Genomic DNA, 26414 nt, shown 5'->3' with positions numbered 1-26414 from the left:
CTTTGACTTGCCTAAGAAAAATACCACGTTGAAGGCCACATGTGTTCTGGTTGAAGTTTCAGGTCCTATAAATAAGGCCCTTCATTTCTGTTTTTTGTTTGCTTACTTTCCCAGGAATTAATCAGTGTTTATCTCAAAAATTTAAAACCGGGTGGAAACCAGTGCCAAAAATTAGCTTTACTGTTTTCTGGATAAATATCAGCATTAATATTGGGGGCTGGGAGGACAGGAAAAAAGCAACAAATAGACAATTAGGAGTTTATTGCTTATGAAACCACTATTGCTAATCTCCATTCCAAAAATTAAACTTCTTTCTAAAAACAGTTTACAACTGGTGACTTGTGCAGTTACTTAATATAGCTCACTTAACCGTTTCCCTGCCATTGTGGGGCCTTGAGCACGGGTGCACCTCTGTCCTTTCTATCCACTGCCAGTTGAATGCAACTGTCCAGTCTCCTGGAGCTGTAATACTTTGGTCTAGTTGTGGTTGTTGGGTTGACTGTGCTGGGTGCAGGTGTTGGTGGCCTGTGATATACAGGAGATCAGACTAGTTGAACTGGGGTGATTCCTTCTGACTTTGAACTCTACAACTCTGTAAGAGGCTTCAGTGTGAATTGCGAAAGTTCTGGGTGGCGTAGGCTCTCAGTGGTTTTTTTTTCAAAGTATCTTTTTCATGGCTGGGATGGGATGCCCAGAACCCAGTTATGAAGGGGAGGAGGGAGCACCCAGCACTCTCAGAGAAGAGCGAGCAAGGAGGTGCCCAGCACTCAGGGAGGGAAGGGCATGGGGACAAGAAGGGGTGCCTGGCACACACAGTGGGAGTGGGTCAGGAGGGGCCAGTACTCCCAGATGCAACCTCATTCCCAGTGTCCTGTCATTGCATCAGTCCATGGTCTTGGCAGGCTCCCTGCCCATCTCATTCCACCACTCCACAGCTGCAGCAGCCATCAAGTGCAGTTACCCCGTCCTGCACAGTGCCGACTGGCAAAGAGTCTGCAAGTGGGGAACTGGGTCTGGGGAATTCGAACAGGCAAAAAAATCTGAAAGCAATTAGTGATCAGGAGCTATCTCTACTGTTAGCGCTGGACTTCAAAAGCCTATCCAGCAAGAATTACCAACATTACTTTTTCCTTCACCTAAGAACAATAAACTGTTTAGAGAAGTTACGCTCAAAGGTTGACACTTTGCTTTAACTTTAGATATACTTCCTGTCAGTAGCATTTGTCATCAAATTTACTGTGTGTTTAATGCTTGACAGCTATGAATAAACTTCTTAAATATCACCTAGTATCACGCTCATTGAATAAATATACTACTGAAGATAAGATTGGAACAGGTAGTAGTCCAGGAAAGCATTATCAAAGTGGTTTCCTTAGCTTGAACGAAGAAAATAAGGGTGATTAGGTATCTTATGAAAGAGTTTGTCAATAAAAACAAACCACAATAAACACAAAGCACTTGGGGCCTGACACAAAAACTACATACATTCACAGGTCACATTATGCAATTTCTTATGTAAGAAAACTGAAATTCTGTTTCATTTTGTTATGCACAATGTGTACATTCAATAGAATCTGGATATATCACCCACTTGGTGAATATGGACACACAGGGCCAGTGCTCGTGGAATTTTGGGAGAGAATTATTTTTTACTGTTCCAGTGTACATGCATGAAGTATGTTCTTGTTTAAAAAAACTCTTATAATTCATCTGAATCTAATTCAGTTTTTCATGGAACAATTAAAGGCACATCTTTGACTACATCCCTCCAAATCCCAAGTTTCTATCACCTTCCGCTGAGGTGTTTTTAAAAAAGTCACCAAAATTTTCTCTTATCAGAGAAACTGTCTTTTATTTCACTCCTTCTTTACTTGCAAATGATTCAATCATTTCTGATGGAAGTGTCTGGAATAAAGGTGCTCCCTCACTGAGAGCAAGAATACTCACATGCAGCTGTGATGCTATCTAAAGGGGAAGGTGACTGCCTACAATAATATGGTCACCTCTTTCACAAAATTGTGATAAAACTTGTCCAAAGTATGCCTTGCTATAATCTGCTGAGTATTATTATCTTGTTATAATGTGTGTATCGACACTCCGTGTGGAGCCATGAAATTGTGGTATATGTATATAACTCCAACATGCAGTGAGGCTGAGAAACGCCCATAGGTGAGCTCTTCAGGAATAACAACGGAACTGTAAATGAGCCGCTGCATGCCATTCCCGAAGACACCGCCAACGGCACGTACGCAGAAGTTGCAAGCGAAAATTTGCAGTTCATCTGAAGAACTGATGGGAAAGCACATACACCAGGGAATTGCTTGACCCCATGACACAGCAAGGATTTTCCAGCCAAAAAGGGTCAAGATCTAAAAAGAGAGAACAAAGGCCCCTGGCCACCTCTTTCATATTCCGTCTTTGGGCTGGTGAATTCTGACAGGGTAAATTTTGAACCAAGGACTGAGGTCCTCAAAACTATTTGGGCAACCCAGAGAGACTTACAGAAAACTAGCAGATTTAACATCCCTGCTATCATTTTGAATGTACAAACTCAAATTCACCTTTAACATATTTTACCTGCTTTAACCTCTAATTCTCATTTCTTTTTCTTAGCTAATAAATCTTTAGTTAGTTTACCAAAAAAATTTGGCTGACTGCATTGTCTTTGGTTTGAGATCCAGAGCATTCATTGACCTGGGGGTAAGTGACCGGTCCCTTGCAGCTAGAAGTACCTAATATGTGATGATTTTTTTTATTTTAATAACCTTTCATCACAGAAATCCAATTTGTCTTGGTGGTAGCATAGGCTAGAGTGTCTAAGGGGACTGTCTGTGGCTCCATGATAAGCTAGAATAGCGATCCAGGAGCACACATTTGTGGCTGGTTTGGTTAAATCTAATTATAGAATATACCACCAGTTGGGAGTGTCTGCCCTGTTTTCTGACAGTCTGACCTGAGATTGGCCTCTAAGTTGTGAGCCATGTATCAGGCACCATGACAATTTGGTGTACTTGGCAGGATTCACATGCCACAGGTCAATCGGGCTTTAAGATCAGAACCCAATACTATTTGATGTTAAAATTTGATATTGAGAGTTTTAAGGTTTAAAGATTAGTTACAATGGATGATTTACAATCATATGAGAGTCTTGACACAAAAGAGCTTAAAAATCATCTAAAGAAAGGGGGATAACCATTAAGAAGGATACCCCAGATCAGGAACTGAGAACTATGCTCATGGACTATGACCAAAAAGCAGTGCCTGAGCAACCCCATGCCCCAGATGCAGAAGTGATCCATATGTAGATGCTGGCAACCGAGCAACAACATGAAGATGAAATTAAAATGATGGAACTCTGAATGAGGGAGAAGCAAGCAATCAATGATATGAAAAGAAGGATGCCCACCAAAGGTGCCCAGATGGCTGAGATGGAGAAGGAAGCTGAGGAGACAGCCAAGGAAGCCCAACTGAAGTGCATGGAGCAGCTGGAAGCTAAGAAAGAAGCACACCAGAGAGAGGCGGAAGCTCTCACACTGCAGCTCTACATCCTGGACAAGCAAAAAGTATAGCCGCCTCAGTCTTGGGATACATCCCCCTCTCAACAGCAGGGAATGGGAAAAAGCCTGCCCAATTTATCGTGAGTCTGATTGCATAGAGGAATTCCTATCCACCTTTGAGAGACTGTGTGAAATCCACAAGATTCCAGAGGAGAATTGGATGCCAGTCTTTTTAACCAGATTGACTGACTGGAAAAGCCAGACAAGTATTTAATTAAATGAAGAGGGAAGATGCTATGGTGTATAAGAGCTTTAAAGAAGCTGTATTAAAAAGGCTTAAAATCACCCCTGAGTCTTATTGTTTAAAATTGAGACATCTTAAAAAGTCTGACAATATAACTCATGCGGAATATGTGCATAAACTGCGTAGTTATGTAAAAAAAAATAGGGGTGGGTGGTGATGGCAGCTTTGATAAGCTGTTACATTTAGTGATGCAAGAGCAGTTATTACGGGTGGTCACCAGTGATGTCAAAGCAGCCGTTTGTGACAAAAAACCTTCCACGGTTTTGATGGCAGCAGAAATTGCTGATGAGTGTGTTGTGTCAAGGGCTCGAGAGCGGTGAAATCTCCAGTTTACAAGGGAGGAAGAATTTAAGAGTAAACCTAACCGCAACTGTGTTAAAAAAAATCTCAAGGGAGCCCAGATTTTAAAGCCTCTTACCCTAAGGGGAAGCCACTTGTTTGCCATGAAGGTGGGATCCCTGGCCATATAAAGTCAAATTGCTCAAAGGTCACAACCTGCACCCGCAACCCCTCTTGTGGGTTCCAGTGCTACCAGTATAAGTGCTATGCTACCACATTAGCCACAGAGGGAATTGTGGGAGAGGAAAATGGCCTCCTAAATGATATTAGAACTGAGTCGTGGGATGATAGTGAACAATTCATTAAGAGTGTAAAAGTAAATGGGGTTGAATGTACCGGGTGGCGTGATAACTGCATCTCATATTACTTTGGTTAAAGAAAGTTTTGTGAGAAAAGATAAATTGCCTGGCTGAAGTATAAATCTTCAAGCTTTGGCTGAGTTTTCAATGACTGTGCCTCTGGCTAAAATCCACCTGAGTGGAAAAAATTTAAGGATGATATTGTAGCTGATATTAGGAATTTGCTACCTGCTGATATGTTGATAGGTAATGACACTGTAACTGTTATGACAACCTGATTGGACACTAGCATGGATCTGATTCCTCTACTTTGCAGGCTGTCAGTGAGGTGAGCTGGAGGTGAGGGGGAATTTTCCCCCGAGCTATTGTTTGTTGAGAATAGCAGCTTGCCAGCTGAGGAAGGAGCTGAGGATTCTTTTGTACCAGAGACTGTTCCGGGTTTAAGTGAAACACCGAAAGAATTTATATCTGCTCAGTCAAGTGATATTACTTTGGAACAGACTAGGATTGCTACACAGGATCAGACGTCTCCTGGGGAAGGAAAGGTCAGTTTTATTTATTCAAAATGGTGTATTATTTGGGGAAGCTCCTTCTGGAAAAAGGCAGCTTCCTGAAGAAGTGTGCAAGCAAATAGTTGTGCCTGAGAGGTATAGGAGAGTTTTGCTTTATTAGCTCATGATGGGCCATTTGCGGGTCATCTAGGAGTGGAGAAAACTTGTGACCCGCTGAAGCGAAATTTTTACTGGACCCATAAGCTTCAGACAGCTAAGGGTTATTACAGAAGCTGTAACTTGTGTCAGAAGCTAAGGGCTTAAAAGAGACATTGTAAGGTGCCTGGGATGGGGTGTACGTGCCCCGCCCTTGACAAGGAGGCGTTAATATCACACTGTAGGCTGAGGAAGATGCTCCAATTGGAACAGCAGTATAAAAGAAAGTAGCACAGGTCAGTCTGGGCTGACTGCTGAGGAGGGAGGATGTATGCTGCAGGCTCCTGCCTGGGAGCTGCTGGAGCCCAAGACCAAAAAGGCCAAGCCCGCCAGGATCCAGACAGATACTCAGCTACCCCTGGACACCCAGGAGATGGTGGAACCACTGGGAGCTTCACAGGCCAGAGACTCAGGAGATCCAGAGATCATGCCACTGAAAGACATGGTAGGAAGTAGCCCAGGGGAATTGGACATTGGTCTGGTTGTAGAACTGAGCAATAAGTTAACGTGTTTTTTGGTTGTTTCCCCGCTGATCCAGTGGTGAATATGCTTGGCACTGACAAAGCCCTGGGCTGGGACCTGGTGGAGCAGGGAGGGTCCGGGCCCTCTACCCCGGTCACCATCCCTCTGGTGGTGGCCCATGCCTTCTGGCTGTTAGGCCACACAGCCTTGCTAAGAAAGGCAGCTGTTTTGACTCTGGCCACTAGGTCACAGAGCCTTGCAAGAGAAGGTAGCTGTATTGACTCTGGGTGCTAAGCCATGCAGCCCTGGTAAGGAAGGCAGCTGTAATGACTCTAGTCCAGAGGTGGGCAAACTACAGCCCGAGGGCCGCATCTGGCCGTCCAGACGTTTTAATCTGGCCCTTGAGCTCCTGCCAGGGAGCGGGGTCAGTGACTTGCCCCACTCTGCGCAGCTCCCACAAGCAGCGGCATGTCCCCTGCCCCCCCCCCCCCGGTGCCTATGCATAGGGGCAGCCAGGGGGCTCCACACACTCCTCCTACCCCAAGCGCTGCCCCCACAACTTCCATTGGCAAGGAACCGCAGCCAGTGGGCACTGCAGAGCGGCGCCTGCGGACAGGGCAGCACGCAGAGCTGCCTGCCCGCAACTCCGCGTAGGAGCCAGAGGGGGAACATGCCGCTGCTTCTGGGAGTCGCCTGAGGTAAGCGCCGCCCGGAGCCCTCACCCCTGGCCCCCTCCCACACCCCAACCCCAACCCTGATCCCCCTCCTGCCCTCCAAACCCCTCAGTCCCAGCTCTGAGCACCCTCTTGCACGCCCATACCCCTATCCGCACTCCTGCCCCAATCCGGAGCCCCCCCAACCCCACACCCTGAACTCCTAATTTCTGGCCCCACCCCCAGCTAGTACCCTCACCCCCTTCCATATCCAACCCCCAATTTCGTGAGCGTTCGTGGCCCGCCATACAATTTCCATACCCAGATGTGGCCTTCGGGCCAGAAAGTTTGCCCACCCCTGCACTAGTCATTAGGCTTCACAGCCCTGTGAGAGAGGGCATCTATGTTGACTCTGGCCACTAAGTCGCACAGCCCTGTGAGAGAGGGGAGCCATTTTGACTCTGGCCATTAAGTCACACAGACCTGTGAGAGAGGGCAGAACTATTGACACTGGCCACTAGGCAACATAGCCCTGTGAGGGAGGGCGACCCTATTGATTCAGACCTCTATGCCAGTCTGCCCTGAGCTTAAGGGCAGTCAGCTAGACTTAGCTAGGGGGCTTCAAGGGGGGGGCAGAGAGATGTACTCCCCCCACAACAACCTTTATCTATTATTAGGGAGGCATTTGCCAGAGAGTCTGTGGATTTTGTGGGACCTTTCCCTAGACCTTCCAGGAATGGAAAGAAATATATACTGGTGGTGGTAGATTCAGCTACTGGGGACCCCGAGGCTACAGCATTGTCTAATATTGAAGCTTAAGTGGTGGCTATAGCTCTATTCACTATTTTCAGCAGAGTAGCTTTTCCCAGAGAGAATTTAACAGACCGTGGTACAAATTTTATGTCTGTTGTCTTTAAGAAGTTGTGGAAGTTATGCAGGGTGAAGCATATAAAAGCTGCATCCTACCACTCAGAAACTAATGGAGCGTTAAAAGCCATGCTTAGGATGTATGTATCCAGGCGTGAGGGCAACTGGGATCTGTTGCTCCCCTTGTTACTGTATGCATACAGAAGTGTACCCCAAGAATCTACTGGCTTTGGTCTCTTTGATCTCCTGTATTAGAGGCAGGTCAGAGGACTCTTAAATTTAATTTGTGTTTCTTAGGAGGGCAGTACTGAGGAAACCGAACAGCCAGTAGGAGAATGTGTTTCCCCGTTTAAGGGAAATTTGCAAGTTATGATGGATTTGGTGCAACAAAATCTTAAGAAAAGTCAGGAAAGTCAGAAAGCTTGATGTGACAGACATATAAAAGAGAGGTTGAAATTGGAGATATGGTGCTCCTACTAATTCCTGTGAGGAAGAACAAAATGTAAGATTTCTGGAAAGGGCTCTTTAAAGAAGTAAATGAGGTTGCATATAATGTCAGAAAGCCCCATGGCAGAGGAGCCATCGAGACAGTACACATCAATAGGTCACAGACTTACCATGAAAGGGAGTTAGCTGTCAATATGATTTGTTGTGCTAATGAAGAGAGGTTGTCTGCTCCCTTGATTGATTTGGTCAGGGAAAGCCAGGAGGAAACTCCACTAGGGAGCATTGAGTTTTGGGAGAGCTTAACTCTATCCCAAAGGCAGGAAATGCTGGCCATGTCTACACTACCAGTTATGTCGGCAAAACTTACATCACTCGGGGGTGTGAAAAAACACATCTCTGAGCAACGTTAGTTTCACCAACATTAGTGGTAGTGTGCACAGCACTTCTCCCGCCAACTTAGCTACTGCTGCTCGTTGAGGTGGTTTTATTATGTCAGCAGAAGGCTCTCTCCTGTCAGCATAGGGTGATTACATGAGCGATCTTACAGCAGGGCAGCTGCATAGTACAGCTGTGGTGCTATAAACTCGCTAGTGTAGACATGGCCACATGTTTAACTAACAAGACTGCATTCCATTTACACCATAGGGCCTCGCCCAGCTCCTAGCAGGGCATACCAGGCCAAGGGGGAACTGCAGAGACCGATCAAAGAAGAGGTGGAAAGCATGCTAAAAATGGGAATAATCACTGAATCAAAAAGCCCGTGGGTTTCCCTTCTTGTAATGGTACCTAAAAGGGATAAAACCATGAGGTTTTACGTGGATTATAGGGAAAAAATGATATCACCCAGCCTGATCCATATCCCATACCCCAAATAGAGGACTTATTGGACCTGTTGGGGGGGGTTACAAAATTCATAACTTGCGGGTATTTGCAAGTTCCCTTAGATCCACTTTCCTAGTGGAATCTGGACTGTATGAATTTAAAGTTTTTTGCCTTTTGGATTGATGAATTCCAGAGTGATCTTTATGCAGTTTATTAATGAGGCGCTGCATAGGTTACAAACGTTTGCTCGAGCCGAAATAGATGACTTGACCATTTTCCGTAGCACCTGGCAAGACTACCTGTACCATGTAGGTGGGCAAACCAGGGGTGGGCAAACTTTTTGGCCCGAGGGCCACATCTGGGTATGAAAATTGTATGGCGGGCCATGAATGCTCATGAAATTGGGGGTTGGGGTGTGGGAGGGGGTGAGGGCTCTAGCTGGGGGTGCAAGCTATGTGGTGGGGCCAGAAATGAGGAGTTCAGGGTGCGGGGAGGGGGGTCTCCAGACTGGGGTGGGGGGTTGGAGTGTGGGGGGGGATTGAGGGCTCTGAATGGGGGTGTGGGCTCTGGGGTGAGGCTGGGGATGAGGGGTTGGGGTGCAGTAGGGTGCTCAGAGCTAGGACTGAGGGGTTCGGAGGGTGGGAGGGGGATCGGGTCAGGGGTGGAGGCTCTGGGCAGCGCTTACCTCAAGCAGCTCCCAGAAGCAGCAGCATATCCTCACTATGGCTCCTATGTGGAGGCGCAGCCAGGTGGCTCTGCGTGCTTCCCTGTCTGCAGGCATCACCATGCAGCTCCCATTGGCCATGGTTCCTGGAGGCAGCGCTTGGGGCAATCGGAGTGTGCGGAGCCCCCTGGCTGCCCCTGTGCATAGGCGCCAGAGCGGGGACATGCCACTGCTTGTGGGAGCTGCACAGAGTGGAGCAAGTCCCTGACCCCGCTCCCTGGTGGGAGTTCAAGGACCAGATTAAAATGTCTGGAGGGCCGGATGTGGTCCCCGGGCCATAGTTTGCCACCCCTGATGTAGGTGTTGTGCTGCAAACACTAAAAGAAGTCAACCTCACTGTTAAAGTCTCCAAATGCAAAATGGGGGCTGCAGAGGTATCTTATCTGGGACACAGGTGGGCAGTGGGCTGGTCTGCCCTGACACCTTAAAAGTAGAGGCCATTGAAAGCTGGTCTGCCCCTAAAACAAAGAAGCAGGTCCAATCCTTTATTGGTCTGGGCAACTATTACTGTAGGTTTGTAAATGTTGTTGTGACCTCCCATCACAGACCTTATAAAAGGAAAACTGGACAAGGTGGTGTGGACAGAGGCCTGTGAGAGAGGCTTCCAAAATATAAAAGATGCTTTGTCTAAGGAGCCTGTTTTAGCCAGTCCTGATTTTAATAAACCATTCCTGCTGTGTACAGGTGCTTCTAATATTGGTTTGGGTGCTGTACTAATGCAAGATGAAGAAGGGGGTAAAAGACACCCCATTGCATACTTATGTGAAAAACTGACCCCAACTGAGCAAAAATATGCCACAATTGAGAAAGAATGCTACACCATAGTCTGGGCTGTTAAACACCTTAAACCCTATCTGGGTAACAAAAAATTCACTGTATTACGTGACCATGCCCCTTTGATTTTGCTGCACAAAGCTAAGGGAACCAAATCAAGGTTACTCCACTGGAGTTTAGCCTTGCAAGAGTTTGACATGGACAAAGTTCATATTAAGGCAAAGGAAAATGTAGTTGCTGATGCATTGTTGAGAATGGAGGAACCCTGAAGTGTATTCAGGAGTGTCAGTGGTGTCCATTCCTACATCTGTTTTGTGTTGTCTAAAGGGGAAGGTGATCGTCTACTTTAATATGGGCACGACTTTCACAAAATTGTGGTAAATCGTGTACAGCGTATGCCTTGGGAAGTATCACTGGAAAAGTTATAATCTGCTGAGTATTATTATCTTGTTATGATGTGTGTATCGACACTGTGTGTGTGGAGCCATGAAATTGTGGTATACGTATGTAACTCCAACATGCTGTGAGGCTGAGAAACACCCATAGGTGAGCTCTTCAGGAATAACAACGGAACTGTAAACGAGCTGCTGCATGCCATTCCCGAAGACACTGCAAACGGCATGTACACAGAAGTTGCAAGCAAAAATTTGCAGTTCGTCTGAAGAACTGATGGCAAAACACATATGCCAGGGAATTGCTTGACCCCATGTCACAGCAAGGATATTTCCAGCCAAAATGGTCAAGATATAAAAAAGGGAGAACAAGGGCTCCTGGCCACCTCTTTCCTACTCTATCTTTGGACTAGTGAATTCTGAAAGGGGAAATGTTGAACAAAAGGACTGAGATCCGCAAAAACTATTTGGGCAACCCAGAGAGACTTACAGAAAACTAGCAGATTTAACATCCCTGCTATCATTTTGAATGTGCAAACTCAAATTCACCTTTAACATATTTTACCTGCTTTAACCTCTAATTCTCATTTCTTTTTCTTAGCTAACAAAATTTTAGTTAGTTTACTAAAGAAATTGGCTGACAGTGTTGTCTTTGCTGTGAGATCCTGAGCATCCATTGAACCAGGCATAAGTGACTGGCCCTTTAGGGCAGGAAGTACCTAATATGTGGTGAGTTTTGGTTTTAATAACCTTTCATCACAGAAGTCCAGTTTGTCTGAGTTGTAGTATAGCTAGAGTATCTAAGGGGACTTTTGTGTCTCCATGGTAAGCTAGTATAGCCGTCCAGGAGCACACATTTGTGGTTGGTTTGGTTAAATCTAATTATAGAATATGCCACCAGTTTGGGGTGTCTGCCTTGTTTTCTGACTGTTTTCTGACAGTCTGTCCTGAGACTGGCCTCTAAGTTGTGAGCCACATACCAGGAGCTGTGACAGCAGCTAAAAAAGTAACTTTGAGAAAGTTACAAGCAACAACCTTTATGTGAAGGAATACTCATGAAACTTTAACTACATGCATTGCTTAAACAAGAGTGTCAGCTCTCCTGTGGTTTATAACACAATTCTCTGGGTAATTTCATGTATTTCTTTCATGACTTGTGTGCAAAATCAGATGAGAGGCGATGAGGCAGTTCGCTAGTTACTTACCTTCCTAATTACTGCATGACCCAGAACAAAACAATTCTAAACAAAGGATTAATAAAGTGCTGATGTAACAAGCCTTCTTGGACCAAATCCTCAGCTGGTATAAATTGGTGTAGATCCATTGAAGTCTAAGGAACTGTCTCAGTTTACATCAGATGAGTGTCAGATCCCTTATCTTTCCCTTCGCAGGACTATGAGACTAATCAAATTCAGTTTCTTTTCTTTTCATTTCAAAGGAATTTCAGCCTCGTTTTAGCTTGCTGCCAAGAGAATAGTCCTTAAGAGTTTGGTTTATTGTTTTATCAACAGGTATTTTCAAAGCTCTCCATTGACATATATGGTTTAGGTGAAAAAATCCCCATTTCCTATCATGAAGCTTTCCCAAATACTAAATGCAGCTTTCTGTGGAAACCCTTTGTCAGTGAGATGAAATCCAGAGCCAGAATCTTTGTGGATTTCTGTCATCTTTTTTAGGTTCCACCCTGAAGGAAGCATTTTAAATATTGAAGGAGACAAGGTGATCCTAATAGTTTATTCTGTCCTTAAAACTGTGAACAAAAGAAACAATCTAGAGCTTCTGGACTCCTGTGCTGATTAATAATAATATTTATTTATTTATTTGTTTGTTATAGTGCCCACAGGTTCTAATTAGGTTGGAGAACCTACTGTGCTAGGCACTATACAAATTCAGAAGAAGGCACAGACTCTGCTTTAAAGAGTTTGCAATCTAATTTAAGAAAACTGACATAAATAATAAGAGGAAAAAGAGAAGGGTAGCAATGGTAATGAGATCCCGTGGTTACAAAGGCTACTATGCACAACTTGATGGTTCCAAATCATTTTGCTTCCCTCTCCCCTCAACACACACACATTTTAAATTGAATGATGGAGACAGAAGTGGGATGTGTGGGGAATAGCAGGAAGGGAGGGGAGTTAACATGAGGAAGGACATAGGAAAAGGAAAGAAGGGGTAGAGATCAGGGTAACCATATTTTCCCAATGGGAAAACGGGACACTGCATGGGGCCTGCCCACATGGGGCTGGCCCGGCCCGAGCCACTCTCCTGAACCCTCCCTCCCACGCAGGGTTAGCTATTGCTGCTTGCCCTCCCTCCCCGCACACATTCCTCCACGGTCTGCTAGGGGTCGCACTCCACTTTTTTGGCAAAACTGGGCATTTGTCCAGTTTGCTCTTGCCAACTGATGATCAGTTGGCAAGAGCAAATGGGGACAAATGCCTAGTTTTGCCAAAAAAAAAAAAAAGTTGGGACAGGGCTTAAAAAATGGACTGTCCTGGCTAAAATGGGATGTTTGGTCATCCTTGGCAGAGGGACATTCAGGAGAGAGGGAGGAAGGGGAGCTGAAGAAAGGAAGGATGGATGACAAAATGCAAAATCCAGCTGCTATCTTCATGAGCCAGGAAGGAAGCTAGGGAGTGTAGTGGTGCTAGGCTAATGGAGTTTTCTTGCCCTATACTACCAGGTCTGGGCAAGAAGGGGCATGCTTGGTGGACGAATGTTGCTACTATTCCAAAAACAACACCTGAATGAAATACAGGAACTGGCAGACTAGTGCTGCTGGGACTGAGGCAGTTCCTTGCTACTATGTCTTCTTCCCCACCGGCAGTGTGCAACATGGGAGGGTTTTGCCTAAAATGTTTACAATTAGAACTGATCAGAACTAAAGTGTCTATTGGGTGTAAATTTATAAATAAGATCTACTGTGAAAGGAGATGTTGAACAATATGAAGCTCACTATCTAGATTTCTTCAGATATGAACAAGGATGAGAAAAATAATGCAATGATTTATTTTTGAATTGCATCTTTTAAACTAAATGCTTCAGACTCTGTTCCAATCTATCAGTGCAAACCCTGGTATAGTAAGGGGGTACTGTATGGTACACATTAATTTTGTGGCAGTAGCCTCTCTAGTTGGGCATAGGCAGAAGTGAGAAAAGATATAATGGGTAAATTTCAGGAAGAATAACTGAGCCTGGAGCAACTGAATAGCCCTGGAAAGAGGATTTTAGGCCCAAATTTTCCAATTTGGAGGCCTGAAATTAGGCCCCCAAATCCATAATCAGGAACAGAAACCACAGTAACCTGATTTTAAAAGGCACTGAGCCGCACTAGCTCTCATTTACTTCACTGGGTTTGGGGGGGTTCAACACCTCTGAAAATCAAGTAGCAGATGACTAACTTTAGGTATTCTAGTTTGAAAATTGTGGCCCGAGTGTTTTGATGGGAGGGTCAGGGGGTATGGGCCATGAGGAAGAAAGGGGACAAGAGATGGGATTGGAAAAGTATCAGGTGGCTCATTACTGTACACTGAAGGAGCATATAGTTGCCTAGCTGTTAGATTGTTCACTAATCTTAAGCCTTCATCTTTATGTGAGAAAATTCATCCAATTCCGCCTTCGGTTCAGCGCTCCGATGATTCCAGGATTTGAAGAGAGACAGGAAACCCAGCAGAGATTGTTTCTCTTAGTACTGGGCATCTAGTTACAGTTTCTCCAGCATTATATAAAAAAGAAGTACAAATACAGAAATATCCGACCCTACAGTGAAGAAAAAAATAAGTTAAAAAAGCCTTATTCATTTTCCACAGGCAATTCTCTTTGAAACTGTCAGACTAGTGCCGCTGTGACAGAGGTAATTAAACCAGGATAAAATGTTAATCCTTATGGTATTAAATCTACTGAGTTGTGATAAGGGAGAGATACTCAGGCTTGCTTACTTTATTAATTTATTTTCTTCAAGGGAGTACAGTTCAGCTTATCTAAATCTGCTAGTTTCTTGGAGAACAGTATTTCAATGTGAGGTCTACTCTGAGTTTATGGAATAAAGGCTAGAAAGAGAAATAATTCTATATGGATACATTATATTTAATCAGTCTGTGACAGTGATGGGCTCACCTGTCTGTTTATCCTCCTCATATATATTGGAGGATAGGGGTTACGTAACTAAACTGTGATGGATCTCATATGTCTTCAGAAGGCAATATGTCTGTGTTTCAGATCAGATCTGTACAGCTACATTCTCTGGAGCTGAGCTGTCAGAACCTTCTATTGCCATTAGTTTCAAATCAGGCAGAAACTAAAGTTGCAAGGATTGCCTGATGTTATAAAGCACCTGCTCGCCTTCTTATTCTTTCCCTTTTTTGCCCCCTTCTTATGACTAGGGTGCTTGGGGTGGGGGAAGGGGTTGTTTGGTTGATTTTTCTGCTACAGCCTTCCCCTAGCCAAATCCTGGTTCAATGGAACCAGGAGTTCAACAGAAACACAGAATCACTCCTTGTGTAGTAGGAAAAAATATTGCAATCCTGTCTTAAGGCAGCAGCACACATTGGTCAAACACCAACTTAATCAGGTGAGAGTAGATCCTTTTTTTAAGGGTATGTCTACATTGGAGGTATAATTTCCTGCTCAGGTAGACATACACATGCTAGCTTTGGTCAAGCTAGTGCACTAAAAATAGAACTAGAGCCGTGGCAAGGCTGGGTGGTGGAATAGGCTAGCTGTCCTGAGTAACATTGCACCTGCAACCTTAGGTAATTACTCAGGCGACTAGCCTGTCCCACTGATTGTGCCACCATGGCTACACTGTTATTTTTAGTGCACTGATCTGATCAAAACTAGCAAATGTACATTACACCTCCAGCTCAAGAGTGTAGATGTACTTTGATGTAAATTAATGGAGTAAACTCTGAAGAAAACACTTGAAACCTCTTTATTAATATTTCTGCTATTGAGAAAGAATTTGTTTTCCCTGTGATTAGCTTCATGTAGTTCAATTTACACTGCCTGAGTAGATATTCCTGTGTGCACATACCGGGGGGGAACCCCACAGGGCCAAATTTTGAGGTCCTTACTCGGTTTTTGCGTAGTCCTTATGTAACGAGCCATGATTACTTTCAGAGAAACCCCATTGTTGTCATTGGGTGCCCATTGGAGACAAGCTGCTGAGGAGCTACATTGAAATGGGGTGCCCTACTGTAGGAGCGAAAGCAGAACCTCCTGGCAGATCGCTCATTCCTTCTGCAGAACCCCTGAGACCCACAGATTCTGAGGAGGAAAATTCCTATCTCCCCTAAAATGATTTGGAGAAAATTTTTTGAAGTTTTCCTCCCACCAGGGCCGTCTCTTTGTGTTTTTTCCATAGGAAAGGGGCAATCAGACCCTCTGATATTTTTTATGACCTGAAATAGGAATATTGGCTGGGTTGTACCTCTTGGTATTTGCTGCTTCTCTTCTGCTTATAGTGTTAATATTTTGAAAGTTCTTGTTAACTAGTTGCAGTAAAAGAGATACTTTTCTTAATAGATTCCTCTACTTGGAATTCCATTACATCCATTCTGCCTCTGTATTAAGGACTCAGTCTTGTTCCCATTGAAGTCAGTGATATAATCTCCATTCAGCTTGAGGGAATACATTTAAGGCCTGATCCTTCAGTTCTTTCTCAGGCAAAACTCCTACAGAAAGTCAAAGGAAAGGTCTTTTGCAAAATCAAGGTCTATGTTTCAGGATCAGATCTGTTATTTTATGAATATTTTGGATTACAAGAATCTCTGTGTATATACTGGCCTATCAATACTTAAGATGGCAGCTTCTTTGGTAAAGTGTCATTATTAATTAGTGAAATTCACCTAGGCAGAAAATTGCTTTAAGGAAAAATGCTCTTTTTAACAAGGTTCATGTTCTTACTGAGCGAAAAAATGATCTTATGGCTAAATCATTGGATTGAGCCTTGAGAAATGTTGGTTCAATATCTGGCTTTTCTGTGCGTTTTCTGTGTGACCTGGGCAGTCTCTTAATCTCCTTGTGCCTCAGTTCCCCATTTACAAAAGGAGGGTAATAGTACTTCCTTTCTTCTATCCTATTTAAAATATAAGCTCTTTGGGGACAGTGATTATCTTTTATGAAGTCTGTGTAGAGAGTCTAGCACAGGGGTTCTCATAACACATTTTTTGGTGGCATCAAAGTGCAGCCACCAACTCTTGCTGGTGGCCACTCTGACAATTTTTCCTAAAATACTTAAATTAACTTTAGGAAAAACAAATAAATATGCATAAATGCATGTCCAAATCATTGTAATTTATTTGTGTGGGGGGTTTTGCAGACTCAATACTGAAAATAATGTACAGTTGTCTCTATTCTTTACTGGACCTAAACAGAATAGAAACACAAATAAGGTGCTTTGCACATTCTTGTCTTTTTTTGTTGTTTCTTTTGCTTTGCTGGTTGCTTTTTTTGTTTTAGACTTGCTGGCAAGTAAGTCTGATGTTGTGAAAAGTGATACTTGTATGTTAATATCACTTTTCACAGCTTCCCAGCTAACTACCAAGTCTACTATGACAAATGATATTAACAAACATCACTTTTCACAGCAGACTTACTCGGCCCCAGGATGCCGGGGGACAAATTAAGCCCTGGATGGGGTGGCGCGTAGGGAGGCAGCAGGGCCATGAGCGATGTATCGGGGGCTGGGGGAGGCATCAGGTACCAGGGGTGTGCACAGGGCCAGAGCCCGAAGCCCTGCACCCAGGGGATAGGGCCTGGGTGACGGACCCCAGAGCCTGGAGATGGAGCCTGAAGTCCCGCAGCTGGAGCCAGCTTTCTGCTAGGCCAGGGCTGATCCCGACCCCTCTGCCCCGGGAAGCTGAAGAACTCATTGGCTGCCTGCTCCTCCAGTGTTTGTGTCTCCAGAAGGGGCAAGGCCCAACCCCTGCTGGCAGCCATCATCATCCAGGAGGTTGTAGCCACAAGAAAAGGCCCTGGTGGTTGCATTTGAGAAACACTGGCATAATGGGGCTGTCATAACCATATAGTTAAGGGTAGCCTATAATTCCTCCTTACCTGTAAGGGGTTAAGAAGCTCAAATAACCTGGTTGGCACCTGACCAAAAGGACAAATGGGTAAAGAAGATACTTTCAAATCTGTGTGGGGCTGGGGGAGAGGCTTTGTTTGTGCTTTGTTTCGTGTGTTCTCTGGGGAAGCAGAGAAGCATCAGGTCAGAAAACTCCTTCTCCTAAAATCATCCTAAAATGAGTCTCAATATTGCAAAAAGAATAAGTAAATAAGGCAAGGCACGTTATATTATCTTTTGTTTTTGGCTTGTGAATTTTCCCTGTGCTAAGAGGGAGGTTTATCCCTGTTTTTTGTAGCTTTAAAGTTTTGCCTAGAGGGGAATCCTCTGTGTTTTGAATCTGATTACCCTGTAAAGTTACCTTCCATCCTGATTTTACAGAGGTGCTTCTTTTACTTTTTTTTCTTTATAATAAAGTTCTGTTTTTTAAGAATCTGGTTTACCTATTTGGTTGGTATATTATTCTCAAGCCTCCCCAGGAAAGGGGGTGAAGAGGCTTGGGGAGATATTTTAGGGAAACAGGAACTCCAAGTGGTCCTTTTCCTGAATCTTTGTCTAATTCACTTGGTGGTGGCAGCAGTACCCATCCAAGGACAAGGAAGGATTTGTGCCTTGGGGAAGTTTTTGACCTAAGCTGGTAGAAATAAGCTTAGGGGATCTTTCATGCGGGTCCCCAAATCTGTACCCTAGAATTCAGAGTGGGGAGTGAACCCTGTCAGGGGCCCTGATCTTGGTTAGGGCCTCTGGACACAACAGTGATACACATAATAATCTGGAAAACAAATGGCTAGTAAGGTGGCTGGGATAATAGGCAATTTCCTCAATGGCTGCAGTAATCCATCCCATAATCAGTTGTCTGTATGTGAAAGTCCAAAGCCTAATACTTACATCATTCCTGGAGTTAATGTGCCTGTCTGTTGAATAATGAATTGACACTATGGGGTAGGAGCAGGAACTGCTCTTATTTTCAGTGAAGTTCAGTGGCAAACTGGCAATTTTTCTGTTCATTCCCGATAGGGCTACTTCATTTTTTTAGCAGTTGCCACTGTGCTTTCTTTCATGCTCAGTGCTTCCGGAAATGAAATTGGACACCATGGTGACTTTTACACAATCCCATGCACTTCTCCATTGGGAAGTCAAACTTCTGTTCTACACATTAGGAACTGCTTGAAAGTAGAAAAACGGTTTTGCACAATTTCCGTGTTAGACAGGATCAGTTTAGAGCAGGAGGCAAATACTAGGTGGAATTCTGGAATCCTTGCTTCCTAGAAAACGTGGTTCTTTTTATTGAAAAATTGTGCAGGGGGGCAGAAATAAGGACTAAATTAATTTTAGCACCAGATACTGAAATTAACCATAGCAGGCAGAAATCTCCTACATGAATTTAAATGAAATAAAATAAAAATCATGCCTCTTTTGTATATCACAAAAAATGCTATCAAAATAGAAATTGATTGATTGCCCCAGTTAGCAAACTTTACAGACTGGATAAGGATTGAATGGGGATTAATTTTTTCATCCTAGCCTTCAAAGTCATTCATAATTCCACCCGTCTACATCTCAGACCTTAACTCCTACCACTTACCTCCTTGAATGATGCCAGTTTCAAAGCCTAATTCCATCTCCCCTCTGCATACTCCTGTCTCCATGCTGCCCATTATAAGTGGAATGCTCTCCTTCATCCCAATTTGCCAAGCCACTGCCTTCTTTTCACTCAAGTCCCTCTTAAAAATCAACTTTTACCTTTGTGTACAGTTAGCCAAAAAACAGCTAAGTTTCTGGGTTTCCCAGAATGTCCCATCTTCTGTTTTTGTCTTTGAGACCCCAATTCTTCAAAGACTGTATTGACTTGGGCACTTGAGAAGTCCCACTCAAAGTTGAGTTTTTGCAAGCCTAGGACTTTGCAGCTCTTTGGGGGAAGGGACAGCTTTTATTTTGTGTGCTACACAGAGCCAAACATATTGCCCATGCTGTTCAAACAACAGTAGCGACTGAGCTACCCTCTTGCTCTTTTATCATTTATAAGTATAATATTTTTTGTTTTTAAACAGTGCCAAAAATTGCACTGCTCACATTACATGTAAATGCACAAACGCCCTGCCCTGCCAAGTTTGAATACAGCTGCATATATGACACAATGAAGGTGCGACAAAACAGTGAGGTGGGAAAGAAAGACAGTGGTCACAACAATAAAATTATGCAGGAAGGGCCTGACTCAATTCCCCATTTTAATCAAGGGAAGGATTGTCATTGACTTCAATAGGCATTGGTTCAGGCCCTCGCTCAGCAGAGATGGGTATACAGCACAATTGAATATTCCTTAAAATATTTAATAAATGTATATGTAAACTACATAAATATCTTGATGTCTTGGTTGACTTACTTCTTATGGGCCTGTCAGTAACACATTTAAATCCCCAATCCAGCAAAGGTCCTAGTGCAACAGTATTGCCAAAAGAGCTAACATGATCCTTGGGTGTATAAACAGGGGAACCTCAAGTAGGAATAGAGAGATTATTTTACCTCTGTATTTGGCACTGGACTGTGTTCAGTTCTGGATAGGGTGACCAGACAGCAAGTGTGAAAAATCGGGACGGGGGTGGGGGGGTAATAAGTGCCTGTGTAAGAAAAAGCTCCAAAAATCGGGGGTGTCCCTATAAAATCAGGACATCTGGTCACCCTAGTTCTGGAGTGCACAATTCAAGAAATTTTATAAACTTCAGCACGTTCCAAGAAGAGCCATGAGGATGATTAAAGGATTAGAAATTATGTTTTAAGAAACTCAATCTATGTAGTTTAATAAAGTGAAGATTAAGGAGTGACTTGATCAGTCTATAAGTATCTCCATGGAGAACAAATATTTAATAATGGGCTCTTCAATCAAGCAGAGAAAGGTATAACATGATCCAATGGCTGGAAGTTGAAGCTTTCTTGACTGGGGCCTTAGATCAGATCTGAAGTACAATAGCCACTGTTGTTCAGCAGTGGGACTGTCAATTTGATATTTTTCATGAGTACTAAATTCATTTTAAATATTTTCAAGCCCATAGCTACTCTAATACACTTTTTTGAGATGTGAGATATTCTCCATGTGTTTCATCTTGCAAATTCCTTGATGTACCACAGATTGTCAGAGTTCTGCATATTTTACTTCAGAACTTTGGTTACTACATATTATAATTGCTACAGTGAGAAAGTGTGTTTGTTTTTTTCCTTCAGCTAATCCTTGTGAGCTCCACTGCCGTCCTGTAGATGGCCAGTTTTCAGAGAAAATGCTGGATGCAGTTAGTGATGGTACTCCTTGCTTTGAAGGCAGAAACATCCGAGATATCTGTATTAATGGCATGTGTAAGGTATTGGGTATGTTTGTATGTTTCCTTCTCTAAAATTTCATGGGACTGTATTATCAGGGGAAACTGTGTACCAACTTATTTAAGAAGATGCCAGCCCGGAGCATTTGATTTCATTGTATTTTAAATTATAGTAGAAACAAGTTAAAGGGGAACTGCTTTTCTAAATCAACATTAGAATAACTTTGACCCTTTCTGCAGAACAGATTGGCCTGGTTGTCGTCGTTTCTTTTGTTATCAGAACCAATTAAAGAATGTCTGTTTGCTCTATTCCTATGGCGATATTGTTTTCACAGAGGATTATATGGTTTTGGGGCCACAATTAGATATAACCATTTCATACAGCTACATTTTGAAAACGTGATCCTAATTTTATGAAACCACGTGTTCTTCATCGGCTTAGAATTAAATCCATTGTACTTGTAATATTTAATCACATACAGAAGGACATTCAGACTTAGAAGCAGTGAATCTGCATGAAATTTACTGTACGTAATCAAAGCAAACAAATGAGAGTACATGTAACAATGTGTATTTTAATTATAACAACATTACTCTTTTGACATAATTCTCCACTACACCTAGGGTGACCAGATGTCCTGATTTTATAGGGACAGTCCCGATATTTGGGGCTTTGTGTTATATAGGCGCCTATTACCTCCCCACCCCCGTCCCGATTTTTCATACTTACTGTCTGGTCACCCTAACTACACCTAGAGCGTGCCCAGCATTCACAACATTCTATTGGTGTGTTCTGAAAATACATGTAGTTCCTGCAATATTGGGTTATGGTTACATAGTTATAAGATAAGGAAATCCCATAGTCGATGGGTTGTTTTCCAATAGGATAGCAATGCATTGGAGTATGTTTTTGTGGTATGGAATAGTTTTATCTATAGTTTTATTTGTTTGAAAATATGAGGTTCAGAGCCTGTTCCTGTTGAAGCTCAAAGGAAATTTGGCCACTGATGACATTGGGAGCAAAAGCAGGACTGTGATTCCTAGAAAACACTTAGTTAGTTGCTGGTAGAAATTAATTTATCATCTTCCTGGAGGGCCATTTGATAGCTGCATACTTTAACCACCTGAATATCAAGTCATGTACTTGCTATGTGTCCACTCCGAAGATTTAACTTTCCAGTGGAATTGTTGGTGCATCAAAGAACAGCAACAAAAGGGTTAATTCTTAATTTTTTATACAGTACCTACAGTTGAACTAGTGAATTCTTTGGGTAAGCTGGAGTTCCTGATCCAACTCCCATTGAAGTCAATGAAAATATTCCCCTTGGCTTCTGTGGGAGCTGGGACGGGCAGGGGAAACTGCTATGAACAGTCATACTTGAAGATATACTGAAACAAACCTTTTAAGGTACGAACATGTTTGGTAAATTTTTCAAATGTATATTTTTGCTTCAGTGACCATGTTTCCCAAAGGGAAAACGGAACACCACACAGGGCTGGCCCAAGCCTCCGTCCCCTGGCACAGGGCTGGCCAAAGCCGCTTGCCCGAGCCCACCTCCCCACACCGGGGGCAAGCAAGGCTTGAGCAAGCAGTGACACACACATTAGATAGAATGACCATATTTCCCAAAGGCTGGGGCTGGCGTCACTGATCACTCAAGCCCTGCCTCCCCCCCTGCATGGGGCTGACATTGCCACTTGCCCCCCACCCCCCAGCATGTTCCTCCACACCCTACTTTTTTGACAAAAGTGGGCATTTGTCCCATTTGCTCTTGCCAACTGATCAAGTTAGCAAAAGCAAATGGGACACATGCCCACTTTCACCCCCCCCCCCCCCCCAAAAAAAAAGTCAGGGCATCCAAGTCAGGACTTAAAAAAGGGATAGTGCCAGCCAAAATGGGATATGTGGTCACCCTAATTTTTGCTCATCTCTATGCTTCTTGGCTTCAGGCAGGACTGATCTAAGAGAGGCAGAGTACTGTATTAAGAGGGCTATTTTCGTGGTATATTTGATCCAGCTCCAATAGTATCTGCAATTTTATAAGAGCACTCATCTCATGAGAGTTTCACTCTGATTTCTAAACCAAAGGGATTGAGATTAGGATGACTAAACTTCAGGCTTTTGAATATTTATTCATATTGAATCCCACAAGCTTTGGCAGTTCACACATCACTACAAATGTATATCTATTTTATACAAAGCAGGTTTTTTAAAAATGCATTTGAGTCAGTGAGGATGAATTGATGCATCTCTGCTGAAAGCAAGCTCTGCCATGTAGATCAGAGATTCCCAAACTGTGGTACATGAGCATGTGAGAAGTGGTCTGTGGCAAAAGGTTACTCTGTCTCCTTGAAGGGACAGGGGGGCCTGGAGCAAGCCAAACCCTATTCCATGACAAAACCTTTCAAAAAGAAAGGGGGTGAGGAGAGCAGCAGACTAGCAGAGGAATGGGATCCAGATGTTAATCAGGTAGCTGCCTCCTTAGAATGATAAAATCCAGCTGTTTGGTAGCTTACAGGAAGATTAAGAGGGAGAGGACAGACAGTCAAGAGGGCAGAATTGCAGGGGAACATTGAGTCAGAAGAGAGGCTCCCTGAGATAGGAACCAGAAGGGAGACAGGTGGGCTGGGGAGCCTTCCAGAATCAAGAAGGAGGGCTGTGGAATCCTTTCCCCAAGAGGAAAGAGTTGTGAGTTCAGGGACCAAAGGAGGCTCTGTGCAATGGGACTGGAACCCGGATTTTGGTGGTCCAGGGAAGCCTGCTTAAATCATGTCACAACCCCGTGGAGGGGAGCTGTGGAATCCCTTAATTATAAGGAAGGAGTTGTGAGTCCGAGGGGGAGGAGACCAGCAGAAAAGACTTCCCAGAGAGGCCAGAGATTGCAGTGGGACTAGCAAAGCACCCTGTTTCAAAGGAAACTGGAGGAGATTCAGAAACCTGAAGCCCTCAAGCAAGGTGAGTTGCAGTTGAATATGCCTGGTGCCCAGAGCCATGAAATTCCAGTCAAGGCTCATTACCACTCTGCCTCTCCCCTCTGAACCCACTCTGCCTTTCTTTTCCACACGCACACAGCTCAGCACCAGCAGAGCCCTCCCTGCCTTTCCTCCTTCCTCCAACACACTCCAGAGCCCTCCCTACCCTTCTCCCCCACACACACCAGAGCCCCCGCTGCTTTCCTGCTTCCCCCCACACACACACACGCCAGAGCCTCCGCTGCTTTCCCGCTCCCCCTCACACACTAGAGACCTCCCAGTCTTTCTCCTCCCCCACACACCACCAGAGCCCTCCCTACCCTCCCCCCATACACCACCGGAGCTCCCCTGCTTCTCCCCCCCAACCCGAGCCCTTCCTTCTCTCTCTCTCTCTCTCTCTCTCTCTCTCTCTCTCTCACACACACACACACACACTCACTCACTCACTCACTCACTCCTGTCCTCCCCTGCCCACCACCAGAGTTCCCCTGCTTTCCCCCTCCCTGCACCACCACCGTAGTCCTCCTTCTCCTGCCCCACGCCACCAGAGCCCTCCCTACTTCCCCCCCACACACACACCACCAGAGCCCTCCCTGTCCTTCTCCCTCCACACCACCAGAGCCTCCCTGTTCTCTCTCACACACACACTCTCACACACCCCACCGTAGCCCTCCCCCGTAGCCCTCCCCCTCCCCCCCACACCACCGGAGCCCTCCCTACTTCCCCCCCCCACACACACACACACCAGCAGAGCCCCCCCGTCCTTCTCTCCACCCCCACCACCAGAGCCCTCCCTGCTTCCCCCCCACACACAGACTAGAGCCCTCTCTGCCCTTCTTCCCCCCCCCCCCCCGCCCGCACATACCTCCAGAGCCCTTCCTCGCCTTTTTTTATACTTACACTCCTGCAGACACCACGGGAATCCCCCCTTCACTCCATCCAGAATCCCTACTCTCAGTCTAACTTCATTAGTGCTGAGATGGAATCTGTTTTCCCATCTTGTGAAACTTCTTGTAATTTCAAAAAATTTCCCTTTGTGCATCCAGATAAAAGGGAGACCACTCAACATTTTCACAACAACCCAGCAAGAGAGGCCTACCTTTCCCAGAGTAGTCACAATCAGTCTAGTCTGCACACTCAACTGAATGAGACAGAGAAGGGACTAGGTGGGTGAGGTAATAGCTTTTATTGGACCAGAGACACAAGCTTTCAGTGTACACAGAGCGCTTCTTCAGGGACTTGAATGTGAGTTTCCCACATCCCAGGTGAGTGTGCTGACCACCAGGGTATTCTGATGTCTCTGGTTTTGACCAGAAATTCCATCCTGCACCTAAGAAACATTTCCTAATGAAAGTTTCATCCAAACCAACAGGTTCTCACAAAATTTCAGTTTTGACACATTTCTGATGAAAAACCTGTTTTGTTTTAAAATTCCCAATCAGCTCTTAACTTCCTATCCTCCAACCCTCCAACTCAGACTCCCCCTCCAAACTACCATCTTGTCTAATTTCCCCCAGGCAGATGTCAGCCAGGCAAATTCAATACTTAAGTCTATTAAGGCCTAAAATAAATGTGTATAAACAGTAAAAATGTGCATATGGTACTTGTGATGCAGCAGGAGAGTGATGGATGGGAGGTATATAAGCCCAAGGATGATCAGAGCCTTATTCCCTGTGGACTGAGGAGAGGTTACTACAGGTTAATTAGACCACCTGGAGCCAATTAAGGCCTTTCCAGAGACCTAATATAAAACCCAGCTTCAGTCAGCTGGCAGGAGGGGGACTGTGGTTTGGAGGAGTACTCTTGTTGACTAGAGTACCAGGGGAAGGGAAACCCTGCTCAAGCAGAGCAGAGGGACTCCCCAGGTGCAGAGGACTGAGAGAAACCCTGCCCAAGGGAAGAGAGGGCAGGAAGCCCAAGAATAGGGGCAAGAAGCAGTGACCTGACCCATCACACAAAGGAAAAGCATGGGACCCACCATAAAAGCTTTGGCCATTTTTCACATACTTCAAACATCAATTTTTTTCAGAGGATGGTACATGAACCAATGAAGTTCTGAATTGTTCATGTATATGATTGTTTTCAAGGGCCATTTTGTAGGTATTAGTCATAGAATCATAGGACTGGAAGGGACCTCAAGAGGTCATCTAGTCCAGTCTCCTGCACTCATGGCAGGACTAAGTATTATCTAGACCATATAGTCTAACCTGCTCTTAAAAATCTCCAGTGATGGAGACTCCACAACCTCCCTGGACAATTTATTCCAGTGGTTAACCACCGTGACAGGAAGTTTTTCTTAATATCCAACCTGAACCTCTCTTACTTCAATTTAAGCTCATTGCTTCTTGTCCTATCCTCAGAGGTTAACAAGAACAATTTTTCTCCTTTCAACAATATGTATTATCATAAACAATTCAGAAGAATCAAGGTTGTTTTTAAATTAGTGTACTTGTGCTATTATGAATAAAGCTGGCAGTCCATTTACATTCAGGCTATAGTTTCAGTTCATCCAACAAACAGAATGAATCGAAGCCAGGATCATGTGATGAACAATGTAATCTGGCAGTCCAAAGGACTAGAAGAAATGATTAATAGGTAACTAAAGTAGGCCTCTTCTCTGAATGGTAGCATACTTTTATATAAAATGTGTACACAGCATACCCACTTGTTTGAAAATGTTTTTTCCCCATCTCTCAGAATAATTTAGCATGGTGTTAGTTCTGTCCAAGTGAATGCAGTACATATTGTATGGTTCTTGGCAAGTGAATTAGAAAATA

The 26414-nt window shown here is 44.2% G+C and overlaps 1 protein-coding gene across 1 annotated transcript in view; it reads left to right on the top strand.

Moving 5' to 3' along the window:
* ADAMTS12 (ADAM metallopeptidase with thrombospondin type 1 motif 12) overlaps window positions 1–26414 on the top strand; it is a 307828-nt gene that overhangs the window by 186517 nt on the left and 94897 nt on the right. The window contains exon 13 of the mRNA XM_074952423.1: window positions 20573–20706. Coding sequence (XP_074808524.1) covers window positions 20573–20706 — 134 coding nt within the window. The remainder of the gene's footprint in view (window positions 1–20572; window positions 20707–26414) is intronic.

The sequence above is a fragment of the Natator depressus genome, chromosome 5 (genome assembly GCF_965152275.1).
Source record: "Natator depressus isolate rNatDep1 chromosome 5, rNatDep2.hap1, whole genome shotgun sequence".
NCBI lineage: Eukaryota > Metazoa > Chordata > Testudines > Cheloniidae > Natator > Natator depressus.
Note: the sequence above shows the minus strand (reverse complement) of the source record. Positions and strands in the feature narration are given on the sequence as shown.